General features: G+C 44.5%; 1 protein-coding gene across 2 annotated transcripts in view; it reads left to right on the top strand.

Annotated features, from left to right (window-relative positions):
• LSAMP (limbic system associated membrane protein) overlaps nucleotides 1-15867 on the top strand; it is a 674438-nt gene that overhangs the window by 595343 nt on the left and 63228 nt on the right. For both annotated transcript variants that reach the window (XM_066599344.1, XM_066599343.1), the window contains exon 4: nucleotides 11134-11268. In XM_066599344.1, the coding sequence (XP_066455441.1) occupies nucleotides 11134-11268 (135 nt within the window). The remainder of the gene's footprint in view (nucleotides 1-11133; nucleotides 11269-15867) is intronic.

Below are 15867 nucleotides of genomic sequence, written 5' to 3'. Positions count from 1 at the left end.
CGTTGTGGCAGATGGTAGCTGAACCAGTCCTCTCTCCATGGAGCCATTGTCAACACTGTTGCACAGGGGGGACGGTGCCTGACTACGTTGAAGAGCTTCTAAACAACTATTTCAGGAGGAACCAGAGTTTTGTACTTCTTCCTTACTTGTGTCCAAGAAGCGGACTGTGGAGCCTGCACTTTTCCTGCAAATGACTGCCTCAGGACTGCCTGCTTTTGCATGGATTGTGACTGCTGAAACCAAGCTTTGATTATTGGCCTACATATTATGCACCCAAACCAGAGGCCTGGCCTGGCAAGCAAGATTACCTTTATTACTTCTTCACATTATTACAGTTCTCCCTTAAAGGGTTGAAATTTGTTAAGTAGCAAGTTTGATAATAGTGTAAGTGTTAGTGCAATACTCATAACAGGTATATATATGATTTTTTGATTATCCAATCCAACTAATAAATTCGCCATAAATCTCTCCAACCGCCTGTATTTTCTTTACTTAGACTGGTGTGAGATCCATCAGTTCTAGTGAATGTAATTCTATATAGTATGCAGATGAGAACTAGGAATTGGTTCTCTACTTACTAACTATATTTGAGCCATACACCAACGGTTCTTGTTGCCCAAGATTTGGCACTGCCATTCACCAGGTTGCCTAGGTTGTCTCCGGTTGTAATCACTACTCAAGGATGTGCAGCCCATTGCCATGTGACTACAGCAGACCACTGGTCATAGTCATGGTGGTTCATTGGTAGTGATATCCAACACTAACGTTTAGCAAACCAAACCAGTAGAACCTTTTTTTGGGTTGAACATTGCTCAAAAATCAGTTCAGTGAGAACGCAAAACTCAGGCGGTTCATTTCAGATGAACCAGAAGTTCATAAAAATCCCTGAAACTACTATTGAACACTGTCTTGGAGCCTTGAAACAAAGTGGTGGTTCTTCAATGGATGCGGTTCAATGGTTAGCGCTGCTGCCGTGCAGTGTTGGAGTTCTATGTTCAAATCTGACCAAAGGCAACATCAGGATGAAGTTTGTATGTTCCCCATGTGTTTGTGTTTCTTTTTCTCCTCCAGAGTAGGAAGAAGGAAGAAGAGGTATGGTGGTTAGCAGTGTTGCTTTGCAGCACTGGAGTCCTAGGTTAAAATCTGACCAAGGACAACATCTGTATGAAGTTTTACAAACTCCATACAGATTTTGTACTTAGATTTGAACCTAGGATGCCAGCGCTGCAAGGCAACAGTCCTAATCACTGAGCTACATCCATTGAAGAACCATCCGCTCCATCATTTCAGGTCTCTTAGACACAGTTCACTACTAGATTTAGGAGTTTTTATGAACTTCCAGCTTGGTTTAAACTTTTTTGGGATTAAACCAATCTTTTTGATAAAATTCGGTGAACCATCCCAACCAATTTTTTTTTTTTTAAGTACACTCATCTCTATCCACTACCATCATGTAGTTTAGGATGATGCATCATCAAACAGCAATAAAAACAAGAAGGAGCAGAGGACCAGAATTCTAAGAAGCAACTGTATTTGAGCTTTTTAAAAAGTTGGAGGACTCCTTTAAAGGACTTTTGCTCCTTGCAGTTTTCTTGTTCTTGACACCATATAGCATATTGATATCTGCTTTTAATCCTATACTTACCCTGTTCCACGATGCCTCCTTAATTAGCAGTAGGGGACCTCATAGAAGTACTAAGACTCATCCTAAAGTCATTGGCAGGTAAATTGCACATGTCTACACGCATCATCACTCACTGTCACTCACGTCCCACAGATATGCTATTAAACAACAAACTTCACTTAATTTCCTGCATATTAATCGCTTTGTTGGAAAACACTGCATTTAATAAGAGCCGAGAGAAAGACAAGACTCAAGGTGAAATTCCCTGCTAGAGGATGGATCTTCCATCAGTCTTTGAGCAGATGGATCATTATTAATCAGTATCTTTTATACCCCCCCTTCAATCCCATAATGCTTGTAGCCTGAGTGAATATGCAAATGGAACACATTAGCTAATTACTTCACCTTAGACATATACAGCCCTATAATCCTCAGCTAAGAAATGCTAATATGTTTTCGATGCACTTGTAGTACGTAAGCGGCGCCGGGCGCTCTGCACCATTCCATAGCATTGACCTCCTCTGGTCATAGCATACAGAAACGTTGCATTTTCGACCATTCTTCTATGAATTAGATGGGTTTTTGATCACCATCTATTCACAGTGGGGGTTAATGCGCGGGATTCTGGTAATACCTCTAGGAAGCCTGGAGCTAATTTCTTGTACAATGAGCCTTTTATATATCATCTAAGCTGCATCACAACATATACAGTCATCTGAGGCCCAGCAGGAGGCGTTGGGCTGATGCTATGCGGCTCCACCTGGTTATGCAGCGCCATCACAATGCTGAAATAAAGATAGTCCAACGACTACATCCAAAATATGCTGCATTTTGGGTTTATTCACACGTATATTCGACTTTTTGATTGCTTTTTGTCAAATTTTTCACTTGAAAGCAGGGAAAATTGCGAATTTTTTTCTGACAGCATTTACCGTGTGGTATAAATAATGCATTATGTTAATAGGCCAACTACTAGAGACATGTCATATCAAATACCTTTTTTTAAAGTTTTTTATTCCAAAAAAGTACTTTTTAAAAAACTTTTATTATGTATTTTTTTTCTGGTTATTAAAAAAATTTCCCACTATTTTTTCCTTTTTTTTTTCTTAATCCCCTACGAGGATGCGAACCTGCGATTGTTTGTTCGCTTATACAGTTTACCAAAATACAATTCTGTTACATTATATTGTATTTTGACAGGCATTCTATGAAGACGTATCGCAGGCTCCAGAGCTTGTTGCATACAAACCCCCGCACACACCCAATGTGCATGTATGTCAGATGACAACAAGGGTTTAAGTGCACATCAGCCATGCATGTGGCGAATGGTAGAGCATGAAGGCTGTATAACTCTTAAAGGGGTTGTCCGGTTACTGGACAACCCCTTTTCAATAGGACCCCCTGTATGAAAATAATAAGCAGAGATATGCTTATCCCTTCGCGGTCAGATGACATCAACTGTCACAGGAATCAGCGGGACCACAGCAGGTGGCAATGCTGGATCCTAGCAGCTGCAGATGGGTAAATATATCTCAGGGTATCCCCATGTGAAAATAATAAACAGAGATATATGTACCCACTGTATCCCATTTCTTTCCTCTATCAAGTTTTATAATTCCATTTGCCTCCATATGAAATAAGAAATTGTTGTTATCCACCACCAAAAGTCTAATATACAGAGACAGTGTAAAGGGGTTTATGGTAAGTCCTTTACACATCTGACGGCTTAGATTTCAAGAACATTGAGAAAGGAGGAGGGGGCAGTCTCCTAGCTCAGCAGAGCCCCCAATGAAGACTATAGGAGGTACGGAAATGGTCAAAGCTCTACTGATCAGACATTTATGACCTGTCCTAATAATATGCTATGAATATCTCGATTGGGAAAACCCCTGTAATAAGTGCTTGAAGGTCCATAAGATGCCCTGACCCAAATGTCCTCCCACAACAGAGAAAAGTGTGTCTTTGGTATTGGACGGTTGCATCTTATTAGAAGATTCCTCACTGATAAGCTGACCACAGAGTGTCTTGCTGGTGGAACCCCCAAGAGAAGAGCTGCAGTGCCTCCACAGGGAAAAGGAAGCATTACACTGCTCTTATTAAACTTAATTGACTGTCTGTGTAATATATGGATATGTCGGGTCTTCCAGAGTAGGAGACTCTAAGTAGTTTTTTGCTGTTTTAAAGAGGATCTGTCATAGAGTAAAATCGGTTGGAGTTGTCTTCGTAGCTCTACGGATGTCACCCCATTGGCTCCAAGTTTATTCTTTTTTTTCGTCACACTTGCCTCCTTTCACCAAGGTAAGCTTCTCTTAGGTCTGTCTTTCGGATCTGTCAGTGTGTCAAGTGGGCAGTCCCCACCGCTCACCCTCAATGGGTCATGTCAGACTGTCAATCGAGTTCGACAACACCCATTGAGAATGGGCAGTGCCAACTTAACACATAGACAGCATAGGGTCTTGAATAAGCAGGGCCACAGCTATGCAACCATCCTCACCTTGACAGATCTTCACCAAGTGATGTAACTACCACTATTGGTCCAATTGCACCATAAACAGTACTATTACTGCAATCTGAAAGCTAAGCTAAGAAATGCCTTGCAGGTCAACGAAAAGTTTTGTCGGGATCATGGTGAAAATCGGTACATGTAAATCCAGCCGAGGAGTTGGGTAAAGAAGAGTAAACAGATGAGTGCGTGCATCTGGCTTTGTATTAAAATATGGGAACGGATATGGTATTTATCTCCTCCATCTGTGGCAGTGTCTTGCTTGTACTGCAGTACTTACAGAAAATGGAACATTTAGCGAGGCCCTCACTTTGCCTGACAAGTTGTCAGCACACATGAGGGCTAAATAGCAGAGTAGACAAATCAGTGCCGTTTTCCAATTGCGCTTTGCACCCTTGATCATGCGTCCAGTTTATTTACATCCCGCTTGTCACGGGCGCTCGGGCTGCAGACAGCTGCAGACTGCACTGTGGTCTCAGGCAGCTAAAGGTGCGGATGACAGGTTTGTATTAATGCAGATTTGATAAAATCCTCTACTCGCCTGCAGCAAGAACTTGCTGTTTTTAGGAAATGTATCATAATAAGAGAGGGCACTTATACTTATACAGTAGAGCTTCTACTGTAACACAACACTAGCTAATATAGCAAAAGCCTAATATGGGAGATTACAAATACTCTCACTAGGGACAGATGAGGCATAAATGAAATTTATGTTAACATTTGATTTTTTTTGTGTTTATGATTAGAGATGAGCGAGCACAAAAATGCTCGGGTGCTCGTTACTCGAGACGAACTTTTCGCGATGCTCGAGGGTTCGTTTCGAGTAACGAACCCCATTGAAGTCAATGGGCGACCCAAGCATTTTTGTATATCGCCGATGCTCGCTAAGGTTTTCATTTGTGAAAATCTGGGCAATTCAAGAAAGTGATGGGAACGACACAGCAATGGATAGGGCAGGCGAGGGGCTACATGTTGGGCTGCATCTCAAGTTCACAGGTCCCACTATTAAGCCACAATAGCGGCAAGAGTGGGCCCCCCCTCCCAACAATTTTTACTTCTGAAAAACCCTCATTAGCAAGGCATACCTTAGCTAAGCACCACACTACCTCCAACAAAGCACAATCTCCTGGGTTACATGCTGCCCCCCCCCCCCCCCCCGCACGCCCCAGTGTCCACAGCGCACACCAAAGTGTCCCTGCGCAGCCTTCAGCTGCCCCCATGCCACACGCTGGCCTAATAGCCACGCCACCCTCATGTCTATTTATAAGTGCGTCTGCCATGAGGAGGAACTGCAGGCACACACTGCAGAGGGTTGGCACGGCTAGGCAGCGACCCTCATTAAAAGGGGCGGGGCGATAGCCCATAATGCTGTACAGAAGCAATGAGAAATCCAATCCTGTGCCACCTCCATCTGGAGCTGCACACGTGGGCATAGCAATGGGCAACCCATGTGCCAGACACTATTCATTCTTTCAAGGTGTCTGCATGCCCCAGTCAGACCAGGGTTTTTTATAAATAGTCACAGGCAGGTACAACTCCGCAATGGGAATTCCGTGTGCACCCACAGCATGGGTGGCTCCCTGGAACCCACCGGCTGTACATAAATGTATCCCATTGCAGTGCCCATCACAGCTGAGGTAACGTCCGATTAAATGCAGGTGGTCTTCGGCCAACACTGCATGCCCCAGTCTGACCGGGGTTTTTAATACATAGACACTGGCAGGTACAACTCCCTAATGTGAAGTCCCTGTGGACACACAGCATGGGTGGCTCCCTGGAACCCACCAGCGGTACATAAATATATCCCATTGCATTGCCCATCACAGCTGAGGTAACATCAGGTTTAATGCAGGTGGGCTTCGGCCCACATTGCATGCCCCAGTCAGAATGGGGTTCTTTAGAAGTGGACACATGGAGTTACAACTCCGTGTGGACCGACAGCATGGGTGGCTCCCTGGAACCCACCGGCGGTACATAAATATATCCCATTGCATTGCCCATCACAGCTGAGGTAACATCAGGTTTAATGCAGGTGGGCCACTAGTAGGCCTTAAGTATTTTGCTTCTATTTTTTTAAAGGCTGAGCTGGGACAGCAGACAGATACTGTAGGCAGCGTATATATGTTTACTGTTTCCCTCTGGACAGGATGACGGCGGTGATGTAACGGGCAACGCAGAGCCAGGAAAGAATTTTGCGCAAGCCTGCTGTAACACTTAGCTGCGTAATAATTAGGACTACTACCCCCAGCAGAGACGCAGTACGCTCAAGACGATCACAGGCAGCCCAAAGATAGTATTTTTCCTAAATTTGTTTGAAAAAGCCCACTGCCTATATACACAGTATATCTCTTTGCCTGCCTCACCAGTACTGGCCCTATACTATGTACAAGGACTGCAGACTGAGGATGCAATGCTCTGCACGCCCGATATACAAAAAAAAAAAAAAAAATGTGCAACACTGCTCACAGCAGCCTTAACAGTACTGCACACGGTCAGATGTGGCCCTAAGAAGGACCGTTGGGGTTCTTCAAGCCTAAAATAACTCCTAACGCTCTCCCTATAGCAGCAGCAGCATCAGCAGCACTGTCCCTGATCTCTGTCAGAATGCATCTGTGGCGAGCCGCGGGAGGGGCCGATTTAAATACTTGGGTGACACCTGATCTCGCCAGCCACTCACTGCAGGGGGGTGGTATAGGGCTTGAACGTCACAGGGGGAAGTTGTAATGCCTTCCCTGTCTTTCTATTGGCCAGAAAAGCACGCTAATGTCTCAGAGATGAAAGTGAAAGTAACTCGAACATCGCGTGGTACTCGTCTCGAGTAACGAGCATCTCGAACACCCTAATACTCGAACGAGCATCAAGCTCGGACGAGTACGCTCGCTCATCTCTATTTATGATCCCATGATCTGTGCATTATAGTCCAGAATGTGCACATTGTTATAGTATTTTACCACTGGGGGCAGTGTTGTGTTGGGTAAGGCAGGATGGAAGTGCTGTTTGGCCCTGTGATTTTTCTTATCAGCACACCATGTGGCCAGGAGTAGTACTGCAAGTAAAATTTGCAATGATTGTAATGTGAAAATTTGCCAAAAAACAGCTATTTTATAATTTTAGGGTGTGTTCACATGTGATGGATTTGCTGTAGATTTTCCACTGTGGATAAATTAAATAGCAAATTCACAGTAAATCCACTATGTGGGAACATGCCCTAATATGCATATTGTAAATGTGTTTGTATAATTGTAATGGGGTATTTCCATCTGAGGCACTCATAGCATACACACAGGATATGCCATGAAAATCTTATATATTATATAAGGGTCCCACCTCTAGGACCTGCACCTGTCAGTAGTTTTGGCCCCTACCGCCCTGGACCCCGCTGTATGTGGTAACAGAAGTAGAGGGGTATTCTGGGCATTTACTGCTGATAACCTACTATCAGGATATGTCATCAATAGTTGATCATGGGGGTCCACTGATCAACTGATTCTCCGGTCTACTGTCAGTGCATTGAAATCAATGTATCAATACCTCCCAGCTCTGGCCACAGTAAGGAACCCAAAGACTAATGGAAGCCATCACTGCAATTGATTTTAATAGGAGTGAAGCCTTCTATCACACTTTCAGCTGACCACCAATGCGGATGTCTGGCCCCGCTGCACTTATAGCAAGCTGGAGAATCAGCCAATTGGTGGGGATCCAGAGAGGCAGATCCTCACTGGTCAACTATTGATGACCTATCCTGAGAATCGGCCACCAATAGTAAATGCCTAGAATAGCCCTTTAAGGAAATTACTGAGCAGGATTCACTACATTGTTTTTGTAACTCTCATAGAAGTCAACATGAGTTTACGGAAAAAGTGTGGCACAGAAGCTGCTCCATTCCTGTAACTTGGGGGGGAGTTGTGGAAACAGCAGAGCTCGCTGTGCTACACTGTGTCCCTTTGACATCTACATGAGTTATGGAAACAGTATTATGAAATCTACTCATCTGCTTCCATGAGTCTTGACCATTCTTGTATTCAGTCGTGCTATTGGGGATGGGGGCCAGAACTAGAGATAGTTGCGAGTCCCAATCTATTAGACTTTCATGCCCTATGTTATAGATATGCCATGAAAGTTTGCAATAAGTAATACCCCTTTTAGTCCTATTTAGGTAGTGTATGCATGAAGGTGGTGGAGCTTTACTCCAAAAACTGTGTATAGACCACTGGTTTTGTTGTTCGCCAAACTGTTGATAGTATTGATTATTTGTGCGCTGTGATCGTTCCTGGGGTTTGTGTTGGCGATTTTCTCTGTACCTCTCTTCTGTAAATATCACTTCCACGTAGGAGTCTGTCTCAGGGAAGATAAAACTCTTGTGCGCTTGGGAAGAGCTCCCTCTCGAGCCCGCCGTCTGACAAGTATGTCACCGCATTAGCATACAAATGGGAATTATAGATTTTAGTTTTCTCTCCTCATTCTGCTAAAATACCACAAAAGATTATTATATTTTTCCCAGATAATCTGGTTTCCTGCGGTGGGATAAGACACAGTGTAACAGTAAATAAGATGGAGGCCGCTAACTCTATCAGAGCCCAGCGATCTAAACATCTGATCGTATCACAGTGTCATAGCTGCTCTTGTAATTCTTAGTGAAAGCTGCAATTTTATGATTGGTTCTCAATAAATAAAGAAGTAAATAATGTAAAATAAAGCTGGGGCTCCATGGTGAGTTTTTGATACTATCGACGCTCAATGTGAAAGCTGCAGGACAACCACAACAATTCCAATGCGGTCATTAATTTATAATACCTACTTGGCACTTTTCACAAGAAGAATGTGCACCCCTCCCGATCCACATCAGACGCCTCCCTCCCAGTCAACCAGAAATCTACTGTACACCGACGAGGGGCAAGAACCCCAAAACTGCCTGTCTGTAGATTGGTCTCTGATCCTCCCAGAGAAGACTTTAGTGTGGCCTAAAATTCTTAGCCGTGTTGCAAGGCCTATGAGATGCTCAGGCATTGACTTATGGGGGAGCTACCTTTCAATAGGTGGCGCTGCAGAGCAGAGGTGTAAATTGAAGCTTCTGGGCCCCAATGCAAAACGCGTCACAGGGCCCCCAACTATAATGCTTTATTCATAGTACTGAGCTCCCTGTATGGAAGGAGAGTGCTTATGGACCCCCCTAAGGCTCCTGGGCCCAGGTTTAACCACGTCCTCTGCATCCCTTAAAGCAGGGTCCCCAACCACCGGTCCGCGGATCAGGACCGGGCCATTGGGGTTTTTTTGCCGGTCCGCGGTGCTGCCGTTGGACAATCACCACGTTAGTAGTAAATACCGGCAGGGCCTGCGGCTCCCCTGCCGATATTCACTAAGCAGCACTACTAGCAGCACTGATCCCGGTGCACACTGTTATCAGTGTGCAGCCGGGATCCTCCTCCTCCCTCCCCAAATGTCTCCTACTTGGTTCCACGAGAGCAGAGGGAGGAGGCATGCGGCAGCACACTGACATCACAGTGTGCACCATTATCAGTACCGCTAGCAGTGCTGAGCAGAGGAGTCGCAGCATTTGCATGAGGAGGAAGGGATAAGTATATGGGTCTCGGGGGGGGGGGGGCGCTATTACTAATGGGGCTGATATAGGAAATCCTGTTAGTAATAGTGTCCCCTATATAGGCCCCAGTAGTAATAGCATTACTACTAAACCCACTGAAACCCCGCCCCAATATGAACAAAGCCCCACCCCCACCCGCTCTGCTGGGCCATGGAAAAATGGTCTTTCTTAAAGCCGGTCCCTGGTGCAAAAAAGGTTGGGGACCACTGCCTTAGAGTTATGCCCCTGCTGCAGAGGCATTGTACCTGTTTAACATTTCTAACCTGATATATCTGCTTCCAGTGCACCATCTATTTCCAAAGGTTTAAGGCTAGGTTCACATTATTGCTTTCTTTTCCATTGTTCACTTCCATCCCTGAAGCTAAACAACAGAAAAACTTGAAATGCTGGATCCGGCATATGCAGTACCTGGACGGCACCGAATAGACCTCGTTATAAGACGGTCCAGTTGGCTTTCAGCATTTGAGCAGAAATTTTTCTGGATGAAGTAGTGCAGCTTGCTGCACTATTCCATCTGGAATTTCAAGCTAAATCTGCGCCAGACACTCCAAACAGAGATGCAAATAGGAACATAGCCAAACTTGGAGTTCTTGGCCTCCATTGTATAATCTGGTCAATGGCCTTCATCTATCATGTACCATTTGTAATACCTATGTCTTATGTAGAAAAGGGGTCATTGGGCCACCTTTGATATCAGGCCAAGGTGCGGAAGCAGCCTCTCTATTCCCTAAACCCCTGCCTATTTTATCATAATCATATACTTTAGTATACAGTAGATTCACTTGATTACGTGCCACCAGTATTAGGCCAATATTTACTAGGGCCAAAAGGTATTACTTGAGGCTGCTAGACCTCAATGCAAAATCTGAAGCAGGGCCCCAAGTATAATGCTTCATTCATAGTACTGGTCTCCATATATGGTGGAGAGACACCTTTTTGGGCTACTTGAGGCTCCAGAGCCTGGGTGCAACCACATCATCATCCATTATAATTGAACCCCTGTTTTGGGCTCATACTCCAGTCTTTTAGTTTAATCTGAAGGCCTACACTCCAGCCTTCTATTTGTATATATGTCAGCTGTCGATTTTGAGATAATATACTGTAGTCTTGACCTCAGATCTACTTGACTTCTCCCATATAACATTACTATTTGTCCATTCTTTCATCCCTGCTGGTATGACCTGGTAAAATCTACCATTTGATACTGTATATAATGTTGCACTCATGGTCTCTCCCACTCTGGTGGACCCTCGGTAAAGCCCTACAATATCCAACCATCGTAAATTAATTTTCTAATTACTTTTTATTATGCTTTTTAATATATTTTGCCCTTGCAATGCCATCTTATACTTAACATCGAGTGAAATAAGGAATTGCTAATGTCCAGATTTTTTTCCTTTCTTGCAGCCAGAGACTTTGAAGCAGAAGAGGAATATCTGGATATCCAAGGCATCACTAGAGAGCAGTCTGGAAAATATGAGTGCAAGGCGGCCAACGAAGTAGCTTCAGCTGATGTAAAACAAGTCCGAGTCACTGTGAACTGTGAGTATTGTAAACCCCTAGGACAGTAGAGCAGTTTTGGTGCCATTAACATCTACTTCATTGATAGTTTCATTGGGAATCAATTGGATTTTTTGGACCTTGTTGATGGGAGGAAGTTTTATAGTGGAGGTACAGTGTGCGCAAACAGGGAAGGCAATTTCTATATATTAAAATATGACTGGATTTACCAAAGTGTAGCTGGGATGTGCGGTCAACAAGGTTTTTAAACTTATAAGGATATGGCCCATTTGGTTGAAGTAGTAAATGTTGTGAATAAAAAAGAATGAATAGAGTTAAAAGTAAGTGGAAAAGGGACAGAACAGAAGTCCAGGAGAAAAGATATAGGCTAAGGGGTGAATAGATGCAGTGCTGGAAAAGAGAAGCAAGACCAGAAGAAGGTGGCAGGACCAGGTAGGGCTAGGAGGGAAACGGGCAGGGACAGGAGAGAACAGGACCTCAGCCAGAACAAGGCAGGGACAGGACAGAAAGGGCAAGTAGATAATAGGGTAGGACAAGAGGTAAACAAAGGCAAGAATAGAAGAAAACGAATGCATGATATAGAGGGAATAGCCACAAGAATACAAACAAGACCAAGAAGGGATAAGGGTAAGACAGGGGGAGTGGGGGAAGAGGAAAAACAGGATATGGGGTGAAAAGAGACAGGACAAAGAAAGAATATAGTTGGGACCGGGACCAGAGCAGAGGCCGGACCGTGACCAGAGCAGGGGCCGGACCGGGACCAGAGCAGGGGCCAGACCGGGACCAGAGCAGGGGCCGGACCGGGACCAGAGCAGGGGCCGGACCGGGACCAGAGCAGGGGTCGGACCGGGACCAGAGCAGGGGCCGGACCGGGACCAGAGCAGGGGCCGGACCGGGACCAGAGCAGGGGCCGGACCGGGACCAGAGCAGGGGCCTGACCGGAACCAGAGCAGGGGCCTGACCGGAACCAGAGCAGGGGCCAGGCCGGAACCAGAGCTAATGAAGGCAAAATTGAAAAAAAATGCACGAGAAAGAGGAAGCAGAAGTTAGAATACAGACAAGGAAAGAATAAAGGTAAGACAGAGAGGAACGAAGAGAGAACAGGATATGGGATAAAAAGAAGCAGAACAGGGAAAGAACAGGAGCAGGCATGGGACAGGGCAGGGCAGGGCCAGGACCTAGAGAGCAGAGGCAGAACCAGAAGGCAGCAAGGGCAGAATCAGGAAACTCATTCAAGACCCTTATTTGTTCATTTTAATGAATATTGTATAACTCTTGATTTTTCCAGGGGTGGTGGTGCTACAGGAAGAACAAATACTTCCCGATAACTTTTATACAGATTATAGCTGATCACTGGGGGGTCACAACAGCTGGACTCTCCATGATCATCAGGAGAGAAAAGGGAATTGTTTTGACTACAGAACTCCTTTAAGTTATTGCCAGTTATCCTTGAGGAATCTCAACCCCCATCCTTATAACTTGGTACATTCCTTCTTTGTAGATTATATTATTTGATAGAAATCCCCAGTTTTCTGTTTACTCTGCATTAGTAAATTACTATGTTTTTAGGCAACTCTAAATAAATGGAAATCATTACTAATCATCTTAGAGTCTGAGGTCAGAGAGCTGCTCTACAGCCTTCCTATTTCTGTAGGTCACAGATAGTTTCCAGTTTCTGAGCCACTATGTAACACGAGCTCTGGACCAAGTTACCTAACTGGCTCCAGGAGTTTGTGACAAATCTTTCTCCGAGGAAGGTAAATTTGATTATATCTATCTGCAGCATTTAAAGGCTCAGCACATCATCTGCGGGAACATAAACCGGGATTCGACTGCAGAAAATAAGATGCAGAAATTAAAATTAATGGCAGGCAGAAGCAGCAATGTTTCTTTATGTCCTCGAGTTCCAAATTGACACCTTGTATACATTAGAGAAGCAGTCTCCAACCTGTGGCTCCTCGGATTTTGCAAGTCTACGACTCTCAGGATGCCCTATCAAATGGGGGGCCACAGGTAGACCAATCAGCACTACAGAATGCATCAAGGCACCTGCAAGACGTATTTACACGAGCTTTTAGAAATCTTCTGCAATTTAATGGAGATCAATAAATGTAGCAGAGCTGAGTTTGTTGTATGTTACTTGCAGATACTCCTAAATATTATGTTAGCTACATCTGCAAATGATATAGGCCCAATGTCAAATTGAACACACGGATTCCACTGCTGAATCCCACAGTGGTATCTGAAAGTGCCCAGGGACATAGAGAGGGAAAGACATTTTCTTACCTCTCCGGATCCAGCGCGGGTCTCTTCCGTCGCAGCCGGATCTTCTTCACCACGGCGGATGTGCACACTCTTTTTTTTTTAAAATCTCCTGTTTTCCCGTGGATCCGCGGCACATCCAAGTGACAGCTGCAGGTGGTCCACAGATCGGACTGCTTCCATTGACTTCAATGGAAGTCGCCTACGCCGAATCCGCAGAAAATGGAGCATGCTGCGATTTCTTCCCGTGCATGCGGTCCACGCGCCAGGAAAAAAAAAGATCACACTCTTATGCTTTTCACCGCTTTGTGGGTGCCCATGCATCCCTATGGGCGACTTGATTTGCGGATCTCCTGCACAGGTGTCGTAAATTAGATACGCCCGTGGACATTGGGCCATAGAGGTCAGATAAGTCTAATTTAGCTATAAAGTGGTAATAATCTGGATTTACCATGAAGAGATGTCACTTTAAGGTCGGTTTCAAACGGGCGACAAAATCGTGTGATTTTCCTAATGAGACAATGCTACAAATCCCATGTATGTGAAGCCCATGCTTTCCTATGGGTTCCTTCAGATTAGTGATGTTTTGTAGCCTGGTACATTGCGAGAGAAAAAAAAACCATGGGGTGCTGAATATATCCTTTGTAGTCCATGTTTCCCTATGGAGCCTTCCTTTCTGTTGCATTGCACGAAAACGTGGTTTTTGTGCGGTGCAACTTTTACAGTAGGAAATCCTACTGTTTGTACCTAAAATAAGCCCTAACTGCATTAAAAAAAATACATCACCGAACAGCTGCTATCAGTTCCACCGCACTTCTTCTCCAATCAGAGCCAATCATTGAATTGCTGTGATTGCTTTATCAAGGGCTGGCTCTGATTGGTTCTCAAGCGCCGCAGCACAGCCAATCAGAGGCAGCGCTTCCTGGAGGCGGGGTTTTTCAACCCTTTGACTGGGAAGCATTGCTGGAAGACTGAAGACAAGTGTTGGGGACCTGCAGAGAAGACGTGTTGCTGTTAGGTGATGTATTTGTTTTTTTATGCAGCTTGGGCTTATTTTCGGGGTAAGGCTTATATTTCAAGCCCTCCTAAAAATCCCGGCAAAAGAGCCACACACCATTGCTGCGAGAAAATGCAGTGATATCGCACAGAACACCGAGATGATATTGCTGCCATTTTCTCGAGACAATATCACGGTCGCCCGTGTGAAAGTGGCCTAAAGGGAACCTGTCATCAATAATAACCACCATAAACTAAGTAATGATGGTTATCGTTTAGATGGTGCGGAGTCTGAGGAGTTGCATCTCGTACTCGCCTGATGCCCCGTTTTTGTGGTGGCCCCTGGTGAAGTCAATGCGCACAGAGCCATCTTTTTTTTCCTAAGGCTGTGCATGCAAACTTGTATAGAGATGAATAGGAGTGCATGCACAGCCTTCTGAAAAGAGCAACCCTTGGTGTGTCCATATTGACTTTGCTGGGGGACACTACAGGAGCAGGGGACCGGGTGAGTAAGAAATGAGGCTCCCTGAACTCCATATCACCTAAGCTTTATGCATTACAACTTAGTTTGTGGTGTTTATAGTCGGTGACAGGTGCCTTTTAAGTCTACAGTAAATATATTGAATTTCCAATGGATGTGATATAGCAGCCATAATAAGTTCCCTGCTTGCTCAGTGCCTGCAGAAAGCTCCATCTGGTGACTTCCATTCTGGTTATGTAATCCTTACACCAGTCATCTGAAGGGAAACACTACAGTAATTATACAGCTATGTATATAAGCTTACCTATACTGTAAGGGAGATGTCTGTCCACAAGCTTGCTGACTGTTTTCAGTAAAAAGAGATACTCAGGATCAGTAACTAATGTAATGTATGTACTCAATGACTCCACCAGCAGAATAGTGAGTACAGCTCTGGGGTATAATGTAGGATGTATCTCAGGATCAGTACAGGATAAGTAATGTATGTACACAGTGACTCCACCAGCAGAATAGTGAGTGCAGCTCTGGAGTATAATATAGGATGTATCTCAGGATCAGTACAGGATAAGTAATGTAGTGTATGTGCACAGTGACTCCACCAGCAGAATAGTGAGTGCAGCTCTGGAGTATAATACAGGATGTAACTCAAAATCAGTACAGGATAAGTAATGTATGTACACAGTGACTCCACCAGCAGAATAGTGCATTTAGCTCTGGAGCATAATATTCAACAGGATGTAACTGAGGATCAGTATATGAGAGGTAATGTATTTTTAAACGTTCACATGTCCTTCAAAATTGGGACAAATAGCATAACCTAAATCCTGTAGTACCATAATCGGGAAATAATCCCCAAAACAAATCTCACAACCCAATAACCG

The sequence above is a fragment of the Eleutherodactylus coqui genome, chromosome 4 (genome assembly GCF_035609145.1).
Source record: "Eleutherodactylus coqui strain aEleCoq1 chromosome 4, aEleCoq1.hap1, whole genome shotgun sequence".
Taxonomy (NCBI): Eukaryota; Metazoa; Chordata; class Amphibia; order Anura; family Eleutherodactylidae; genus Eleutherodactylus; species Eleutherodactylus coqui.
The sequence above is the reverse complement of the archived record's forward strand: the minus strand, read 5'-3'. Positions and strand labels throughout refer to the sequence as shown.